The 16,890-nt window shown below is 51.0% G+C and overlaps 1 protein-coding gene across 1 annotated transcript in view; it reads right to left on the bottom strand.

Annotated features, from left to right (window-relative positions):
- Positions 1 to 16,890, bottom strand: part of LOC140396386 (stabilin-2-like) — a 246,525-nt gene that overhangs the window by 103,273 nt on the left and 126,362 nt on the right. Inside the window, exons 36-39 of the mRNA XM_072484967.1 lie at positions 13,251 to 13,307; positions 13,051 to 13,146; positions 11,843 to 12,038; positions 8,081 to 8,176 (exon numbers count right to left, since the gene is read on the bottom strand). Of these exons, the coding sequence (XP_072341068.1) occupies positions 8,081 to 8,176; positions 11,843 to 12,038; positions 13,051 to 13,146; positions 13,251 to 13,307 (445 nt within the window). The remainder of the gene's footprint in view (positions 1 to 8,080; positions 8,177 to 11,842; positions 12,039 to 13,050; positions 13,147 to 13,250; positions 13,308 to 16,890) is intronic.

Raw genomic sequence — 16,890 nt, 5'->3', positions numbered from 1 at the left:
AAAGCTTCAGCGAAGGAAGTGACAAACTTTCTCTTCATTTAGGATTTTAAAATGCAGTTCATTTTTTGTAAGGCACGTTTGGATATCCTGAGCATGTGATAATGTGTATATATAAATACAAGTGAATAGATGGAGAGAAATCACATCATATTTGGGATTTTGAGGCAGCACAGCGGCACAGTGGTTAGCACTGCTGCCTCACGGCCCCGAGGTCCCAGGTTCAATCCCAGCTCTGGGTCACTGTCCGTGTGGAGTTTGGACATTCTTCCCGTGTTTGCGTGGGTTTCGCCCCCACAACCCAAAAGATGTGCAGGGTAGGTGGATTGGCCACGCTAAATTGCCCCTTAATTGGAAAAGATTAATTGGGTACTCTAAATTTAAAAAATAAATTTGGGATTTTGTTGGTTTTCTTGGGTAGCTGAACATAGGGGTTATAAAAATAAAGAACTTGAATTTATACAGTGTTTTTCATGTCTTCCGGGCACCTCAAAGCACTTTATAGCCAACTAAACACTTTTCGGGGGGAATGTAGTGCTGTAATGCAGGGAACCCGGTGTCAATTTCCACAAGTCCCACAATGTGATAATGACCAGATAATCCATTTTGAAATCTTAACTTGAGGGATAGATATTGACCAGGACACCAGGCAGAATGTCCCTGCTCATCTTTGAAATAGTGTTTTGGAATCTTTTATATCGACCTGAGAGGACAGGAAGGACCTGAGTTCAATATCTCACAACCATAAGAATATATACACAAAGGTAGGCCATTTGGCCCCTTGAATCTGTGCTGCCATTCAATGAAATTATTTCTGATCCATGACCCAACTCCACATACCCACTTTTTTCTCACATCCCTTAATACCCTTGGTTAACAAATATTTCTAATTGATATTAATAGCATCAATTTGCACTTGCAGAAGAAAATTCCAAACATCTTTCACCCTTTGTGTGTAGTTGTGTTTCCTATCTTCACTCTTGTAAGGTCTAGGTTATATTCTCCAGTCCTGGACTCCCCAGAAGTGGAAACGTTTCTCTGTTTTCCCATCAATTCTCCTTATATCTTGAACATATCAATCAAACCGCTGCTTAATCAGGTTTTGCCTTGCATTACCTCTTTTCTCAAACACTCCCCTTGTGTATGTATCACTATGTCCAAACTATATGAGTTTTCTTGATATCACTGACCTACACTCAGTCCAGGGTTTCTATGCTCAGTGGACTCTCCTTGTTGAAGGGGAAGTCCGGATGGTCCACACCCCGTGACCTCCGCGGGGGTTGTAACACTTTGTTAAATAATTCTTTCCTTGTATCTTGTTCCTTACGTTGGTCTAATGGCGATAAGATATCTTGCCAAGGGGGAGGTTTGCAGTTGAACTGTTGCAATGAATCTTGTCGTTGAGCACCATGGGCGTCATTCTCCGACCCCCCAGAGGGTCGGAGAATGGCCGTTGGCTGCCGTGAATCCCGCCCCCGCCGGTTGCCGAAGTCTCCGAAGGGAGAAAAGTCGGCGGGGCGTTAATGTCGCCGCTGCCGCGGAGAATGTCACGGGTCTGCGCAAGGCAGCCGATTTTCGGCCTGCCGATATTCTCCCTTCCGGATGGGCCGAAGTCCCGTCGACGTGATGACCGTTCACGTCGACGTGAATCAAATCTCCTTTTCATCGGCGTGACCCGGTGCTCCAGGCTCACGCCGACCAGCGTGGAGGTGAGTGACGGCCTGGGGGGTTGGCTCTGGGCAGGCAATGGCGTGGCCGCAGTCTGAATGCGTGAGGAGAGGTGTGTCTTGGGTTGTGTGTGTGTGTGTGCGGCGGGGGGGGGGGGGGTGGTTAGAGTAGGCTGGGCTCCGGGGGAGTGCCGGGAGGGGGTCCGTGCCGGGGAGGTGGATGGGGGGTCCGTGCCGGGGTGGAGGTTGGGGGGGGAGTCCGTGCCGTGCCGGGGTGGAGGTTGGGGGGGCTCCGTGCCGTGCCGGGCTGGAGGTTGGGGGGGGGTTCGTGCCGTGCCGAGGTGGAGGTTGGGGGGGGGTCCGTGCTGGGGTGGTGGTTGGGGGGGTGTCCGTGCTGGGGTGGAGGTTGGGGGGGGGGTCCGTGCCGGGGTGGAGGTTGGGGGAAGGTCCGTGCCGTGCCGGGGTGGAGGTTGGGGGTTGGGGGGGGTCCGTGCTGGGGTGGAGGTTGGGGGGGGTCCGTGCTGGGGTGGAGGTTGGGGGGGGGGGGGTCCGTGCCGGGGTGGAGGTTGGGGGGGGTCCGTGCTGGGGTGGAGGTTGGGGGGGGGGGTCCGTGCCGGGGTGGAGGTTGGGGGGGGTCCGTGCTGGGGTGGAGGTTGGGGGGGGGTCCGTGCCGGGGTGGAGGTTGGGGGGGGGGGTCCGTGCAGGGGTGGAGGTTGGGGGGGGTCCGTGCTGGGGTGGAGGTTGGGGGGGGGTCCGTGCCGAGGAGGGGGATGGGAAGGCAAGTGAGTTGGTCCACTTGGCCAGGTGCCAGCCTCCAACAGTTGGACCCATGCGGTCCATGCCACCTGGCTGGGGGGAGGAGGGGATATGGGCAATGATGACATGTCGTCGTTCCCCTCCCCCCCACCAGGCCGTCATGTTTTCAGATCATCCAGCGATGTTGGCATCCGTGGTGGCAGCCGCTCATGTCTATGTTGCCCTGGATGAGGAGGAGGAGGAGGAGCGTGCTGACAGGCGGCGCAGGCTGTCGCAGAGGGGCAGGCGGCAGCCGCCCAGGCTGGGGGGACACCTGACCGACAGGACGAGGAGGGGGTGGAGGACGTCGCGGCCCCACGGCAACGGAGGCACCCGAGGGCGCCCCGTGTGTACCGGCCCCGGCAGTCATACCAGGACCTCACGGACCGGGAATGCAGGAGGAGACTCCGGATGACCCGGGAAACCGTGGCACACATCTGCCACCTGCTGGCACACCTGTCACCGCGTGGCACTGGCGGGGGACACCCTCTCCCCGTGTCCGTCAAGGTTACGGTGGCCCTGAACTTTTATGCAACGGGGTCATTCCAGGCACCGAGTGGGGACCTGTCCGGCATATCGCAGACATCGGTGCACCGGTGCATACGGGCAGTGACAGATGCCCTATATGCCATGGCGCACCGCTACATCCGCTTCCCCGTGGACCGGGCCAGCCAAGATGCCCGGGCCGTGGGCTTCTCTGCCGTGGCCGGGTTCCCCATGGTCCAGGGCGCGATCGATGGGATGCACGTCGCCGTGCGGCCACCTGCAGATAACAGGGCCGTGTTCACTAATAGGAAGGGGACTTATTCGATGAACGTACAGGTGGTCTGCGACCACCGCATGATGATCCTGCACGTCTGCGCCCGTCACCCAGGCAGTGTACACGACTCATTCGTGTTGTCGCGGTCATCCATCCCCGGCATGTACGAGAGACGCCATCCCCGGCTGAGGGGCTGGTTGCTGGGCGACAGGGGCTACCCATTGCGATCGTGGCTGATGACGCCTATACGGAGGCCACGCAATGAGGCGGAGAACCGCTACAATGATGCCCATGTAGCGACAAGGGGAGTGATCGAGAGGTGCTTTGGCGTGCTGAAGATGCATTTCAGGTGCCTGGACCTCTCTGGGGGCGCCCTCCAGTATCGGTCAGATAGGGTCGGCTGCATCATTGTGGTGTGCTGCGTCCTGCACAACATAGCCCAGCAGAGGGGCGATGTGCCGCAGGCAGAGGAGGGCGGAGTGGAGGAGCAGCAGGAAGAGGCCCAGTCCTCCCCAAATGAGGGGGATGGGGGCAATGGTCAGGGCAGACGGGGTAGACACAGGCGGGTGGCTGTCCACCGTTACCGGCTGGCCCAGCGGGCACGGGACAGACTGATAGACGCCCGCTTCACTGACTAGATGGGCGTGGGAATCGGGTAGTATGGCCACAGACCGCACACCATGGCAACAGCCGACCACCCACACCCCCCACCCATCCACCCACCCAGCACCCTCACCCCCCTCCCCAACCCCACCCACCCCACCCGCATGCACACCAGCCCCCCCCCCCCCCCCATTGCCGATCCACCTGCGGCACAACGGGCCGGGCTCACACAGTTGCAGGTGGAAGCGTGTCTATCGCAGGCCATGGAGGATGATGACAACCCGCCCTGCGATGAGCTCCTGGCTCTACATCGTTGGACTATGTCTGACCCATGGCCACAGTACCACCATCCACCCGGACCATCCCTGCATGCGGCTGTGACACTGCAGCGCACGGTCCCGTCCTCTGCCCGGGGGATGTTGATGGCGGCCCAGGGGGAAGGGGGCAGACTCACCTGGGGCTGAGGTAAGACCACCCCTCACACACACACTTGCGCTCAACGTACATGACACCCCCGCACACTTTGGACAGAGCACAAAGGCAGCTTCGGTAGGTGTAACATTGACTTTAATAACCAAAGGAGTTCATGCACGTGCCCTAGCCCCTAAAACTCATCTGTGCCCTGCACCCGTGCCAAATTACTCAGTGTCTAATTGTTTGGCCTTACGGGCCCTTTGACTACGTCTACGTGGTTCCCCAGACAGTACAGCAGAACTGGAGGTGGACTCCTGTGATTCCTGCCCTCTGACACTGGATCCCTTTGGCGGCCGTTTCCTGGGGCGTCCTGGCCTAGATGGGCCAGGCTGCGGCCCGGGCGACTGGGATGGCGAGCTGCCAGCCTGTCCTGCCCGTTGCCCACCCGATGCACCTGGGACGGAAGGGGGGGAGTCCGAGGTGTCGCGGTGTACCGGGACCTCCCCTACAGAGGGAGCCGGGACGGACCACACCACCTCCTCCTCCCTCGGGGTGCCCGATGGCCCCCAGGCCTCTACATGGGTGGGGGATGCGAACGGACTGGCCATCCGACGCCCCCCCGACATCTGGCGCTGCCAGTCCTGGAGGCCCGTGCTGGTATCGACAGGGGTCTGCAGGTTTGTAGCCATGGAGCCCAGGGGGTTGGCAAACCCTGTCTGTGACAGTGCGACGCCGGCTCGCACATGGCCACTGGCGCCGATGCCCTCAGCGATGGCCTGCAGAGACTGGGCCATGGCCTGCTGAGACTGGGCCATGGCCTGCAGAGACTGGGCCATGGCCTGCTGAGACTGGGCTATGGCGTTGAGCGCCTCTGCCATCTGGCGTTGGCACTGGCTCATGGCCTCCTGTGAGAGGGCAGCCATTTCCTGGGCCACAGACGTCGCCTGCACGGAAGGCCCCAGGCCTCGCAAACCGTTCCCCGTGTCTGACACCGTCGCACCCATTGCCTCCACCGCGGACGCCACCCGTGCGGTGTCGGCCTGGGTGGCACGCATGACCGGCACCACTCCCAGCTCCGGGACGCGGGTGGACTCCTCCACCTGTGACCGCAGCCGCCGCAAGCCGCCCGTCACCCTCTTCGCTCGTCTCCGGGTCGGTGGTTGCATCGAATCTATGTGTGGGTGTGGTAACTGCAGGAACCCGGGATCCATCTGGGCGGCAGATGTTCGCTTGGGCTGGGCTGCCCTCCGACCGCCCGGTCCCTCTGCTGCTCCTACCTCCACCTGCTGTACCGGGACGGCTGTGTTGTGCGCACCAGTGAGTGTACCAGACGCCTCATCACTAAAGTGCCCAACCGTGGTGAGTGTTTCTGCGATGGTGGAGGGTGTTGGTGACAGCAGTGGCGTTGTGTCGTGCTCTTCGTTCCACTCTGAGTCCATGGCACTTTGGGGTGGGGGTTCGTCTCCACCCATCCACTCTGAGTCACTGTCCGGTATTTCGTCTTCCTGGGTAGTGCTGTCCCGGGTAGGGGTGTCCTGGGTAGTGGTGTCCTGGGTAGTGGTGTCCTGGTTAGTGGTGTCCTGGGTAGTGGTGTCCTGGGTAGTGGTGTCCTGGCTCGGATGTGACGGGGGCCTGTGGCTGCCCCCCTCGTCGCTGGGTGGTCGTTCCCGCACGTGACGGGGGTGTCGTCTCCCTGTTGCTCCAGGTCTCTCCGTCTCCCGTGGTCTCCGAGGGGCATCCTGCGGGCGTCGCATGCTGGAGGGTGCGGGTCTCTCCGTCTCCTGTGGTCTCCGAGGGGCATCCTGCGGGCGGTCTGCATCTGCGGGGATGGGTGCCTGGACGTTTGGTCCTGCGATACACAATGAAGCATGCATGGTTAGACATCAGGCAGTGATCAGGTGATACGGGGGAGGGGGATATAGGGGAGGGGGGATATGGGGACGGGCTGTCGGTGGCTCACTCGCTAGTACACCCCCGACCTCTGCATCAGCAACATCCTGGTCCTCAGGTCCGCCAGCCAGTTCCAGGGCCCTTTCCTCGTGTACGGTCAGTGACCTCTCATCAGCGGGCCCTCCTCCAGTCCTCACAGCTCCCTATTGTTGTGTGCGCACTTCTCCTGTGGGGGGGGGGGGGGCAGGGGTAAAAGGCAACAGTGTTAGGCAGGTATATGAATGCACGCCATCGGTTGCGCGTGCATTGCAGAGGTTAAGGTTAGGGCTGGATTCACTTGGGGATATGGGGGATATGGGGGAGGGGGGATATGGGGGAGGGGGGGATATGGGGGAGGGGGGATATGGGGGAGGGGGGATATGGGGGGAATATGGGGGAGGGGGGATATGGGGAGGGGGGATATGGGGGAGGGGGAATATGGGGAGGGGGATATGGGGGAGAGGGAATATGGGGAGGGGGATATGGGGGAGGGGGGATATGGGGGAGGGGGGATATGGGGGAGGGGGGATATGGGGAGGGGGGATATGGGGAGGGGGATATGGGGGAGGGGGGATATGGGGGAGGGGGGATATGGGGAGGGGGGATATGGGGGAGGGGGGATATGGGGGAGGGGGGATATGCGGGATATGGGGGAGGGTGGATATGGGGGAGGGGGGATATGGGGAGGGGGAATATGGGGGAGGGGGGATATGGGGGAGGGGGATATGGGGGAGGGGGTTATGGGGGATATGGGGGAGGGGGGATATGGGGGAGGGGGGAATATGGGGGAGGGGGATATGGGGGATATGGGGGAGGGGGGATATGGGGGAGGAGGGATATGGGGGAGGGGGCATATGGGGGAGGGGGGGATATGGGGAGGCTCACCCTGCCTGCTCTGACGAGGTCGTTTACCTTCTTGTGGCACTGGGTGCCTGTCCGTGGTGTCAGGGCCACAGCGGTGACGGCCTCTGCCACTTCCCTCCACAGACGCCGGCTGTGGCGTGGGGCAACTCTGCGGCCGTGCCCGGGATACAGGGCGTCCCTCCTCTGCTCCACCACGTCCATGAGCGCCTCCACATCGCGTGACTCGAACCTCGGGGCTGAGCGACGGCCAGCCATCCAGTTGGGTGTTGTGGTCGGGTGTTCCGGTCGGGTGGGGGGGAGCAGCATGGCCTTATGAGCCGTCACGCCGTGCAGCGCGTATGACGCTGCACGGCGTGAACCACTGCGCAAGCGTGGATCCCATTACGTCGCTGCTCGCCCATTTCGGGCCGGAGACTATCGACCCATTTTTCCGACGTGACGCAAGTCGGATTTGCGCCGTTTTTTGCGCCGATCGGCGGACTTTCCGCCGATAACGGAGAATTTCGCCCCATGTGTTTCCCCTGCAGGCCTGGGATTGAACCTATATGTAACGCTCATTGAGGTTCCAGGTCCCATTTTCTAAATGTCATACTTTCAGCCAGTCAGCTGGTTTCAGATACAGCGATGAAGCCATACTGTTGATAAGCTAACAGATAAAGGGGAAACCCTTGAAAAAGAAACATTTTCAAGGTTGTGGATAAAAGGAAGGGATGTGGGATTAACTGGACTTTTTTTTCCCAAAGTGTTTGCACAGGCACGATCAGCTGAATGGCCTCTTTCTGTATCATTCGAGGTCGTACTCCCCAAGATCAATCATTCTTACCCTGTAGGCCCCGTGTTACAGCTTCCTCTCCAAAACTTGCGGTAGAATATTGTCTGATCGTTTCAGCAACCAGAACAAAACAGTTCACCTTCCTATCTTATGGACTAGTAGTTATGATGAGACTAATGTTCATCCCCCTCAATTCCTCATTGTAATGTGCTGAAACACCTCTGATACAAGCACAAATTATTGTTTTTCGAGTGGACAATGCAATGAATTCAAACTTACGAGTGTTACAGTTGACTCCTCTCCATCCAAACTCACAATCACAAGAACCATCCCCTTGGATTCCTTCATTGCATTTGCCATGAGTGCATCTACATTCTAGAAAGTAATTAATATAATAACAATTATAGAAATGCAAAAGTAATTAAGAAACATCCTGTGGTATAATGATGAGCATTTATTTAAAGTTCCTGTCATATGGACTATATTGGCCAGGCTGCACTTATTATCTGTCCTTGGTTGCCCTGAGAAGATTATGGTGAACTTTCTCTGTGGACCCGTGCTGCACTCCTTGTAGCGATTGTCATCTGGACATCATGTTAAGTCTTGACCCTGTGATAATGATAATGGAACGGCAATATAAAGCAATTCGCTTGGAGGTTGAAATCATCACAAAAAGATGGAAATGTGAGGGGTGGCTTAAGCAAAGTCTTTAAAATTATGAAAAGTTTTGATTGTGCAGACACAGGGAGAAAATGCTTTCATTTGCAGCCAAGAGACCATCAAGCTAAGATTGTCACCAAGAAATCGAATGGGGAATTCAGAAAAAAATGTCTTTACCCAAAGAGTGAGAAGAATGTTGAACTCGTTACCACAAAGAGAGATTGAGGTGACTAACATGGATGTATTTAAGGAGAAGTTAGATGAGCACAAAGAGAGAAGGGGACAGAGGGTCATTCTGATAGAGTCAGTCAGATGAGGTAGGATGGAGAAATATTGATGGAGCCTGAGTGCCATTATTGACTGGCTGCCCTGAACAGCCTCTTTCTGTGCTGTATATTCTCCATAATTCTGAATAAACCTAGAGGTAGCGCCATTTTGAACAGAAAAACTAAGTTTCAGTTCCTAAGAGCCACAGTTGGAGCCTTTCACTCCAGCAGCTGAAGAGGATTCTAAAGTCTCAGCTTAACTCAGTTGGTAGCACTGCCACATCGTGGGCAGCACGGTAGCATAGTGGGTAGCACTATGGCTTCACAGCTCCAGAGTCCCAGGTTCGATTCCTGGCTGGGTCACTGTCTATGCGGAGTCTGCGCGTATTCCCCGTGCCTGCGTGGGTTTCCGGTTTCCTCCCACAAGTCCTGAAAGACGTGGTGTTAGGTAATTTGGACATTCTGAATTCTCCCTCAGTGTACCCGAACAGGCGCCGGAATGTGGCGACTAGGGGCTTTTCACAATTGATTTGTTATGTTCTAGGTGTAACATAAGCAGCTTCCTTGTGGTGCACTTGACAAAGGAAGGTTCAGACGTGGAGATAACTTCAACACGTTTATTAAACTATTTACACTTCTATTACTCGGGTTCGACACTACTGCTAATCCTACGATAGCTACCCAGACAGACTAACCAGTTGCTGCAATCCACGTGGTGGGTGTAATATTGAATCAACCCTGTGTCTCTACTCACTGACTGTCTCCACTGGAAAGAGGCAGATCATGTGTGTGGTGTCCTTTATATATGGGTTGGTGTAATGCCCTCTTGTGGTCGTGTCACCTCTGTATGTATCGTGAATGTCCATTGGTCGTGTCCTATCTAACTCATCTATTGGTTGAGTGTGTGTGTGTGTGATGTTTCTGGTGCTCCCTCTAGTGTCTAGCTAGTCTACATGCATTTACATTGATGCACATCATCACAACAGTAACTTCATTGCAGTGTTAGTGTAAGCCTACTTGTGACTATAAAGATTATTATATTATTATTATTACATTCAGTTGCTTGTAGCTTCAAGCCTCATTTCAGGACATAGTGTAATATCCCTCACGGGATTTACAGGGCGAGGAATGATTATCTTCCCCGAGGTTCTCGGGGAGTGCGAACTCCCCTGCTGAGAGGCGGGGGAACTCCATTTAGCAATTTATAAAAGGTCGGCCAGTCAGGCACCATCCAGAAAGAGAGCCGGTAGGGATCTAACAGGATGTACAAATACCGAACAGGATGTACAAATACCAAAATTGTAAATAAATCAAAGTTCTTTATTTTACTTGTGTGGACTCCCCGTGTCCTTATTGAAATAAGTGTATCATCTCGGCTAACCTTCCACTGCAATACTGAGGGGTACCCCACCTCTAAAGATATATCTTTCTATGAGGCATCGGGGGAGGAGCAACACACTTTGCAGGAGCAGCTGGTTGGGAATATGTTAGCTCTTAGAACTCGATTTTCATTTAAATGGATGTAAAATCAGGATCTCTGAGCCCATTATATTCCAACTAGCACACCCTACAGATGTGAATCCCATCGAGAATGCTCAATTGGGAAATTAGTCTGATTAAAGCAAGGCTCTGTTCAGATAAGCGTGAAAGGTTCCATAGCAACATCCAAAGAAAAGCAAGGAATTCTCTTGACGTTATGGAGAACATTTCTCTGTCAACCCTAAACCAACAGCCTAACGGGTTATTCGCCTCGCTTTATGCAGAGCAGATTGCTTTTTAAGAATATACTTGTTCTGGGGAGGTGAGCTAGGCCACAATGTCCTTCCACGCTGGCTAGCAGCTGCTTTTATAACCCAGTGGATTGCTAGGCCACTTCAAAGGGTCAACCAGTTGGGCCCGAAATGAGGTGCAGACCTGGTCAAGATGGTGTCGGCAGGTTCTCCAAAGAGCATTCAATGAACCAGTTGGGTTTTCACAAGATCTTGGAACCTTTCAAAGTTATTTCTCCAGAAGCTAAACCACAAATGAGTACATTTATTGAATTCAACTACACAGCTTGCCATGAGCTCAGTACTATAACCAGCACACAACCATTTCTGTGTTTGTCTACAGAATCCTACAGTTCTAAATTAATTAATTGATCTGTGGTGTTCTACGGCGACCGAAGGGTATGAATAATTTCCCATATTATCATGCGCAAAGTAAGGAGATCATTTAAAACATCGTGGAGCGGGATTTCCTCTGACTACTAAGTGTTACAACAACGATTGAATTTGCATTGCATTTAAAACATCTCACGGCGCTTCACAGAAGCGTTATCAAACAGGACTAATATTGAGCAGATGACTAAAAGCTTGGTCAAAGAGGTAGGAACATCTTGAAGGAGGAAAGAGACGTTGGGAGGTAGAGAGATGGAATGGGCTAGAGAGGGAATTCCAGAGCTCAGGGCTTCAGTAATTGAAAGCACAGCCACCAATAGTGACATGATTAAAACTGAATATGTGCGAGAGGCAGGAATTGAAGAAATGCAGGGATCATGAAGGGCTGGAGGAGATTATGGAGAGAAGATAAGGGATGAAGTCATGCATCAATTGAAAAGCAAAGAGCTGGATCTTCCGCCCCCATGTTTTGCGATGGCGGGGGTGGCCATCTATTGAATCTGCGGAATTCACTATCCCAGAGTGCGGTGGATGCCGGGACTTTGAGTAAATTTAAGGAGGAGATAAACAGATTTTCAATTAGTAATGGGTTGACGGATTATGGAGAACGGGCAGGAAAGTGAAGTTGAGGCCAAGATCAGATCAGGCATGATCGTATTGAATGGTGGCCAAACAGACTTAAGGGGCTGAATTACCTGCTCCTGATGTCATGAACATCAGCATGGATCAGTTGGACAGAATGGACTATTTCTGTGTTTTAAATTCTCTGCAATTCTTGTAATATTGTTAAAACAATTGGAGCTGAGTTCTCAGGGAGAGTTACTTGAAGAATTGAGGCAATACTGTTGTGTGAGGATAGTGGAATTACCTTGGTAATGGCCACAGGCAATCATTGCATAAGTGGGGACAATCTAGTAACCAATCAGCTAAGATAATGGCACGGCCTTAGGACACACCTTGATCGCAATGTATTCCATACTCTCCAGCAACACAGGTCTCACATGCTGTCCCTGCGAATCCTTCTTCACAATCGCATGTCCCTGTGCCATTAATACCATCTTGACAAATGCCATTTCCAAGGCACCGGTTTGTAGCTTCTCCTGGACACGCTTGACATTGTTTTCCGAAATAACCAGTACAACACTCTCGTGTCTGAAAAAAACCCACCAAACACTAAAATAGAGACAGCGGTACCATTAATGAATATTGGCATTTTTAAAATTTGAGTTTATGATCTTCATGGGCACTGGTCCCCCTCAATATACACCTGAGAAGAAAGGTTCAAGTGTATACCCTAGAAAGCTTACAATGGAGGAATAATTGGTGAGGAGAGGAGGTCCTGTGGCACTGTAGGTAGTGCCCCTGTCTCTGAGCCAGAAGCTCTGGGCTCAAATCCCACCCCAGGACCTGTTGGCCAAGGAAGGTGTCTTCGTAATGCAGCCAAACAGGTTAATCTGCAAATCCTTCCAATACACGCCAATGGCTAGTGGTAAGAGCAGGAGAGATCCCTGGTTGTGGGATGGAATACAGGTCTCACATGCTGGGATGGAAAGAATGTTGAAGCCTCTACCATCATTGTTCATAGCCCCAGACTACAACATGCATGTCAAAGTCCATGTTGCCACAGCAACTTGGACTCCCTGAGTGATCTATAACGTAGCCACAGCCCTTGCTAAGACAGAGAGGCAACTACTTTCAAACAATCAGTAGCATCAAAGATTGGGTTTACCTTTCCCTAACCTTAGAGAGTTAGTATGGAAAATCCACTCACTGCCTCATTACTACACTGACCTAGTTTCCTGGGATGGTGATTGTTCCCAGGAACAACTGAGAACCCGATAGTGACATCACTGTTCCGGTGGGGTGGTGAACCGTGAGCACTGCGGTAGCATGACGGAGGCCATGTTCAAGTTGCAGGAGAATCCTGAATCTGTAATGTACTACAGCAAGGCCTTGACCAGGTAAGTGCTGGGGTTAAAATAGGGGAAGAGGAAACCCCTGCCACTCCAGCCCAAACTTTCAGTATGGCTATGTTGCTATTGACAGAAGCCAAAATTGCCAGATTTTGTGGAACTCGATTTTGCAAAACTAATGTGAGACTTGAATTTTGTTAATTAGAAAATGTACATTGCCACCAAATACATTCCAAATCAGGTTTACTCACAATCACAGTTTTCACACAGTTTGTCAGACAACCAAGATGCATTAACCTCTTCCCTAGCAGGTACCGCACATATATACAGTTCTTCTTTTTCCCCACCTGCGTTAGGCAAATAATAAATTTTGAATTAAAACATAAGAGTTGTGCGCGGTAATTATGGAATAACTTTTTCTGAAATTCCAACACAAAATGTCAATACTTACCGCAGGGCTAAATCCAGAAGGGCATTCAGGTTCATGTTGGCAATTCATACACTTGCCCTTCAAACAAAAAACACAAATATTTATCTTTATAAACAATTGTAAAACTAAACCTGCATTCCTTCCCAACAAAGGTAAATTGAACCAGGCCATTCAGGGGTGATGCTTGAAGCCACTTCTACATACAAAGGGTAATGGAAATCTGGAATGCACTCTTGCAAAAAGCTGCTGAGGCTAATAAATTAATGGGGTATTTCCAAACCGAGATTGAAAGATTTTTGTTCAGGAGGGTTTTAAGGGATAGAGTACAAAAGTAGGTAAATCGAGTTCCGATACAGAGCAGCCATGATCAAATTGAATGAGAGAACAGGCTTTTGAGGCAATGAGCTGTCCATTCCTGTTCCAACCGCCCCAGTGAATTTGTGGCCCAATGACTCCAGTAGTTCCATTGAATCCGCCGGACTCTGCATGGTTAGGGGAAAGATCACCTCACTGCAATTGACACGGGTAGAGTCTGTGCCAGAAGGTGGTCATCTGAGGTGTTTGCTTTTTCCACAGAGGCCAGCTATCTGGAAGAGGGGGCTTCCTCTTGGTAAATGTGAGAGAAGTACATTCTGAGGGCATTTTAATGAATAGGCCTCTTGGATTCAAAACTGTAATTGTTAGCACATTGTGTAACTACCCTTGTACACCTTCCTAAGGCATATGGTTCAAGTAGTTTATTGTATGGGATCATAGCATAAACTGTTTGAACAATAGCAACAACAACATATATTTATATAACACCTTTAACATAACAAGTACTCCCAAGATGCTTCATAGGAGCGTTATGAGACAAGATGTGATATCGAGCAACTTAAGGAGATTCTAGTTCAGATGACCAAAGGTTTGGTCAAAGAAATGTGTCTTAAGGGGTGTCTTAAAGGAGGTGAGTGATGAAGAGAGGTGGAGAGGTGTAGTGAGAGAATCCCAGAAGCCATAGATATTTGCACTGCCGCGCTATATCGTGGCACTCTAGATCCGCCACCATTGCGTGAATCAGTATTCATTGAGCTTATCAACTCAGTTGAGTTCAGCTTGAATGACACGAGGTATACACAACTAGATGGTGTTGTCATGGGATCCCCGCTAGGCCCAGCTCTCTCAAACATCTTTATTGGGTTCCATGAGAAATGTGTCTTCAAAGGAATGACACCTAACCTATTTCTGATACGTGGATGAAGCATTTGCTATATTTAAATCTGTAGCAACATGTAATAATTCCCTTGCATGTCTAAATGGGCTTCATCCTGCACTCAAATTTATCTCTAAAATAGAGCAGTCAAATTAACTCTCTTTCCCGGACGTACTAGTTGAGAAATCTGCCAGCGGGTTCTCTACCATGGACTACCGAAAGCCTACCTTCACTGGTCAATACGCACATTGAAATTCTTACAGTTCCACGTGCTATAAGATTGGCCGCATCAGCAACCTTGTAAATAGGACCCAAGCCACCTGCTCATCATATAAGCTTGATGATGGAATAGGGAGCATCAACGACATCCTGTGGGCTAATGGCTTCCATGACCAGATCATTTTGCACTTTATAGCGTGTAAACACATGGACGAACCTCATGCTGTCACTTCTGGCACTGTAAAGTGCCCAATTTACGTCAGATTACCGCGGAAGGGCAAGGTATTTCATCAGTTTCACCCTGCTTCTACGCAAAAGGAAGCACGTGTGGTATTCACCACTAACAAGATGCTGCTGTCAAGCCAAAAAGACATTCTGCCAATCACACAAATGAGTAATGTGGTCCATGAATTTCTTGCCAGTGTGATGCCAGCTATGTAAGCTGTATGCTCCAAAGACTGGTGGATCATATCAAACAGCATGCCCCTTCCATTGCTCACAACTGGAAAGGAACAACCTGTATTCAACCAGCCCGTGATTGCAAAACTCAAAACAGAGTGTCCAAAACTAGATTTAATTTTGCGATTGGACAGCATTTGCTAAACAATCCTTAATGCGCTAAGAAGTACGCTGACAACTGATTTAGTATTGACAGTTGGGCTCGCAGTGCAGCGCATTTGCATGTACAACTACTGGAAGTATATACAGATGCACCATAGAAAGAATCCTATCGGGCTGCATCACAGCCTAGTATGGCAACTGCTCGGCCCAGGACCGCAAGAAACTTCAGAGAGTCGTGAACACCGCGCAGTCCATCACACGAACCTGCCTCCCATCCATTGACTCCAACTACAACTCTCGCTGCCTGGGGAAAGCGGGCAGCATAATTAAAGATCCCTCCCACCCGGCTTACTCACTCTTCCAACTTCTTCCATCGGGCAGGAGATACAGAAGTCTGAGAACACGCGCAAACAGACTCAAAAACAGCTTCTTCCCCACTGTCGCCAGACTCCTAAATGACCCTTATGGACTGACCTCATTAACACCATACCCTGTATGCTTCATCCGATGCCAGTGCTTATGTAGTTACATTGTATATCTTGTGTTGCCCTATTATGTATTTTCTTTTCTTCCCTTTTCTTCCCATGTACTTAATGATCTGTTGAGCTGCTCGCAGAAAAATACTTTTCACTGTACCTCGGTACATGTGACAATAAACAAATCCAATCCAATCCAATCCAATATACTAATACACAGGATCTTGTTCTTTGCCAACAGAAAGAACATGTACACACATTGCGCCAGCTACAGCTAAGCAAAATAAGTGATAGCCATTCACTGGTTCATTCCTCAGAGCAATGCTGTGGCCAATCAGAGTCAAGTTGCCTAGTTTAAATTTTCAAACAGTGTTTGGCAGTTAACTACCAGTCATCTTTATCTGGTGCCCTCTCCATGCTCAAGCCTCTACCAATCAGAGTCCTCTTGCCAACCAATCAGCACCCTCTGCTCATACAGTATAAAATTGTTGTTCCCCCTGACATTGGTATCCTTGTGATTGCCCTGATAAGCGGGAGACTAAAATCTTCAACAAGTGTCTCTTTTCAAAATTCCAGAGCTTATGTCCATGGCAGCTGAAGGGGCGGCAATCAATGGAAGATTGATTATACAAAGAGGGTGCTCAAGAGGCCAGAATTATCTGAGCATAGATATCCAGCAATATTGTGGGACCCAAGGACATTACAGAGGTAGGGAGGGTTGGAGGAATTAGAACACAAGGGGTGACAATTTTAAAACACTGTTTGACTGGGAGCCACCATAGGTCACCAAGCACAGGGGGTGATAGGTGAATGCAACTTGCAGTTACTTAAAACACAAGCAGATGAGTTTCGGATGATATCAAGTTTACAAAGATTAGAAAAGTGGAAGATCAGCTAGGAGTGCATTGGAATAGCCATTTGTTTTGGAGCTAGATTGTATTAGAAAATAGTGATAGCTTTAGATAAGTTATGTTTGTATTTGTAGATGTTGAGAATAAGACATGGTTTTAAGTTTAAGCTTAACTTATATTTATGCAGTTCTGTGTGAAGAAGACTTCAGTCTGTGGGTTTGTTCAGATGTCCGCATTTTAATGATGTTTATGACTTTAAAGCAAACACAACTGGGCTGTTGCCGAGCAACAGAGAGGCCATAGGGGAACATAAAGCAGTATTAGTTCAATTGGAACAAGGTAGCCCAGAAGGAAATACCAGT

The sequence above is a fragment of the Scyliorhinus torazame genome, chromosome 19 (genome assembly GCF_047496885.1).
Source record: "Scyliorhinus torazame isolate Kashiwa2021f chromosome 19, sScyTor2.1, whole genome shotgun sequence".
Taxonomy (NCBI): Eukaryota; Metazoa; Chordata; class Chondrichthyes; order Carcharhiniformes; family Scyliorhinidae; genus Scyliorhinus; species Scyliorhinus torazame.
The sequence above is the reverse complement of the archived record's forward strand: the minus strand, read 5'-3'. Positions and strand labels throughout refer to the sequence as shown.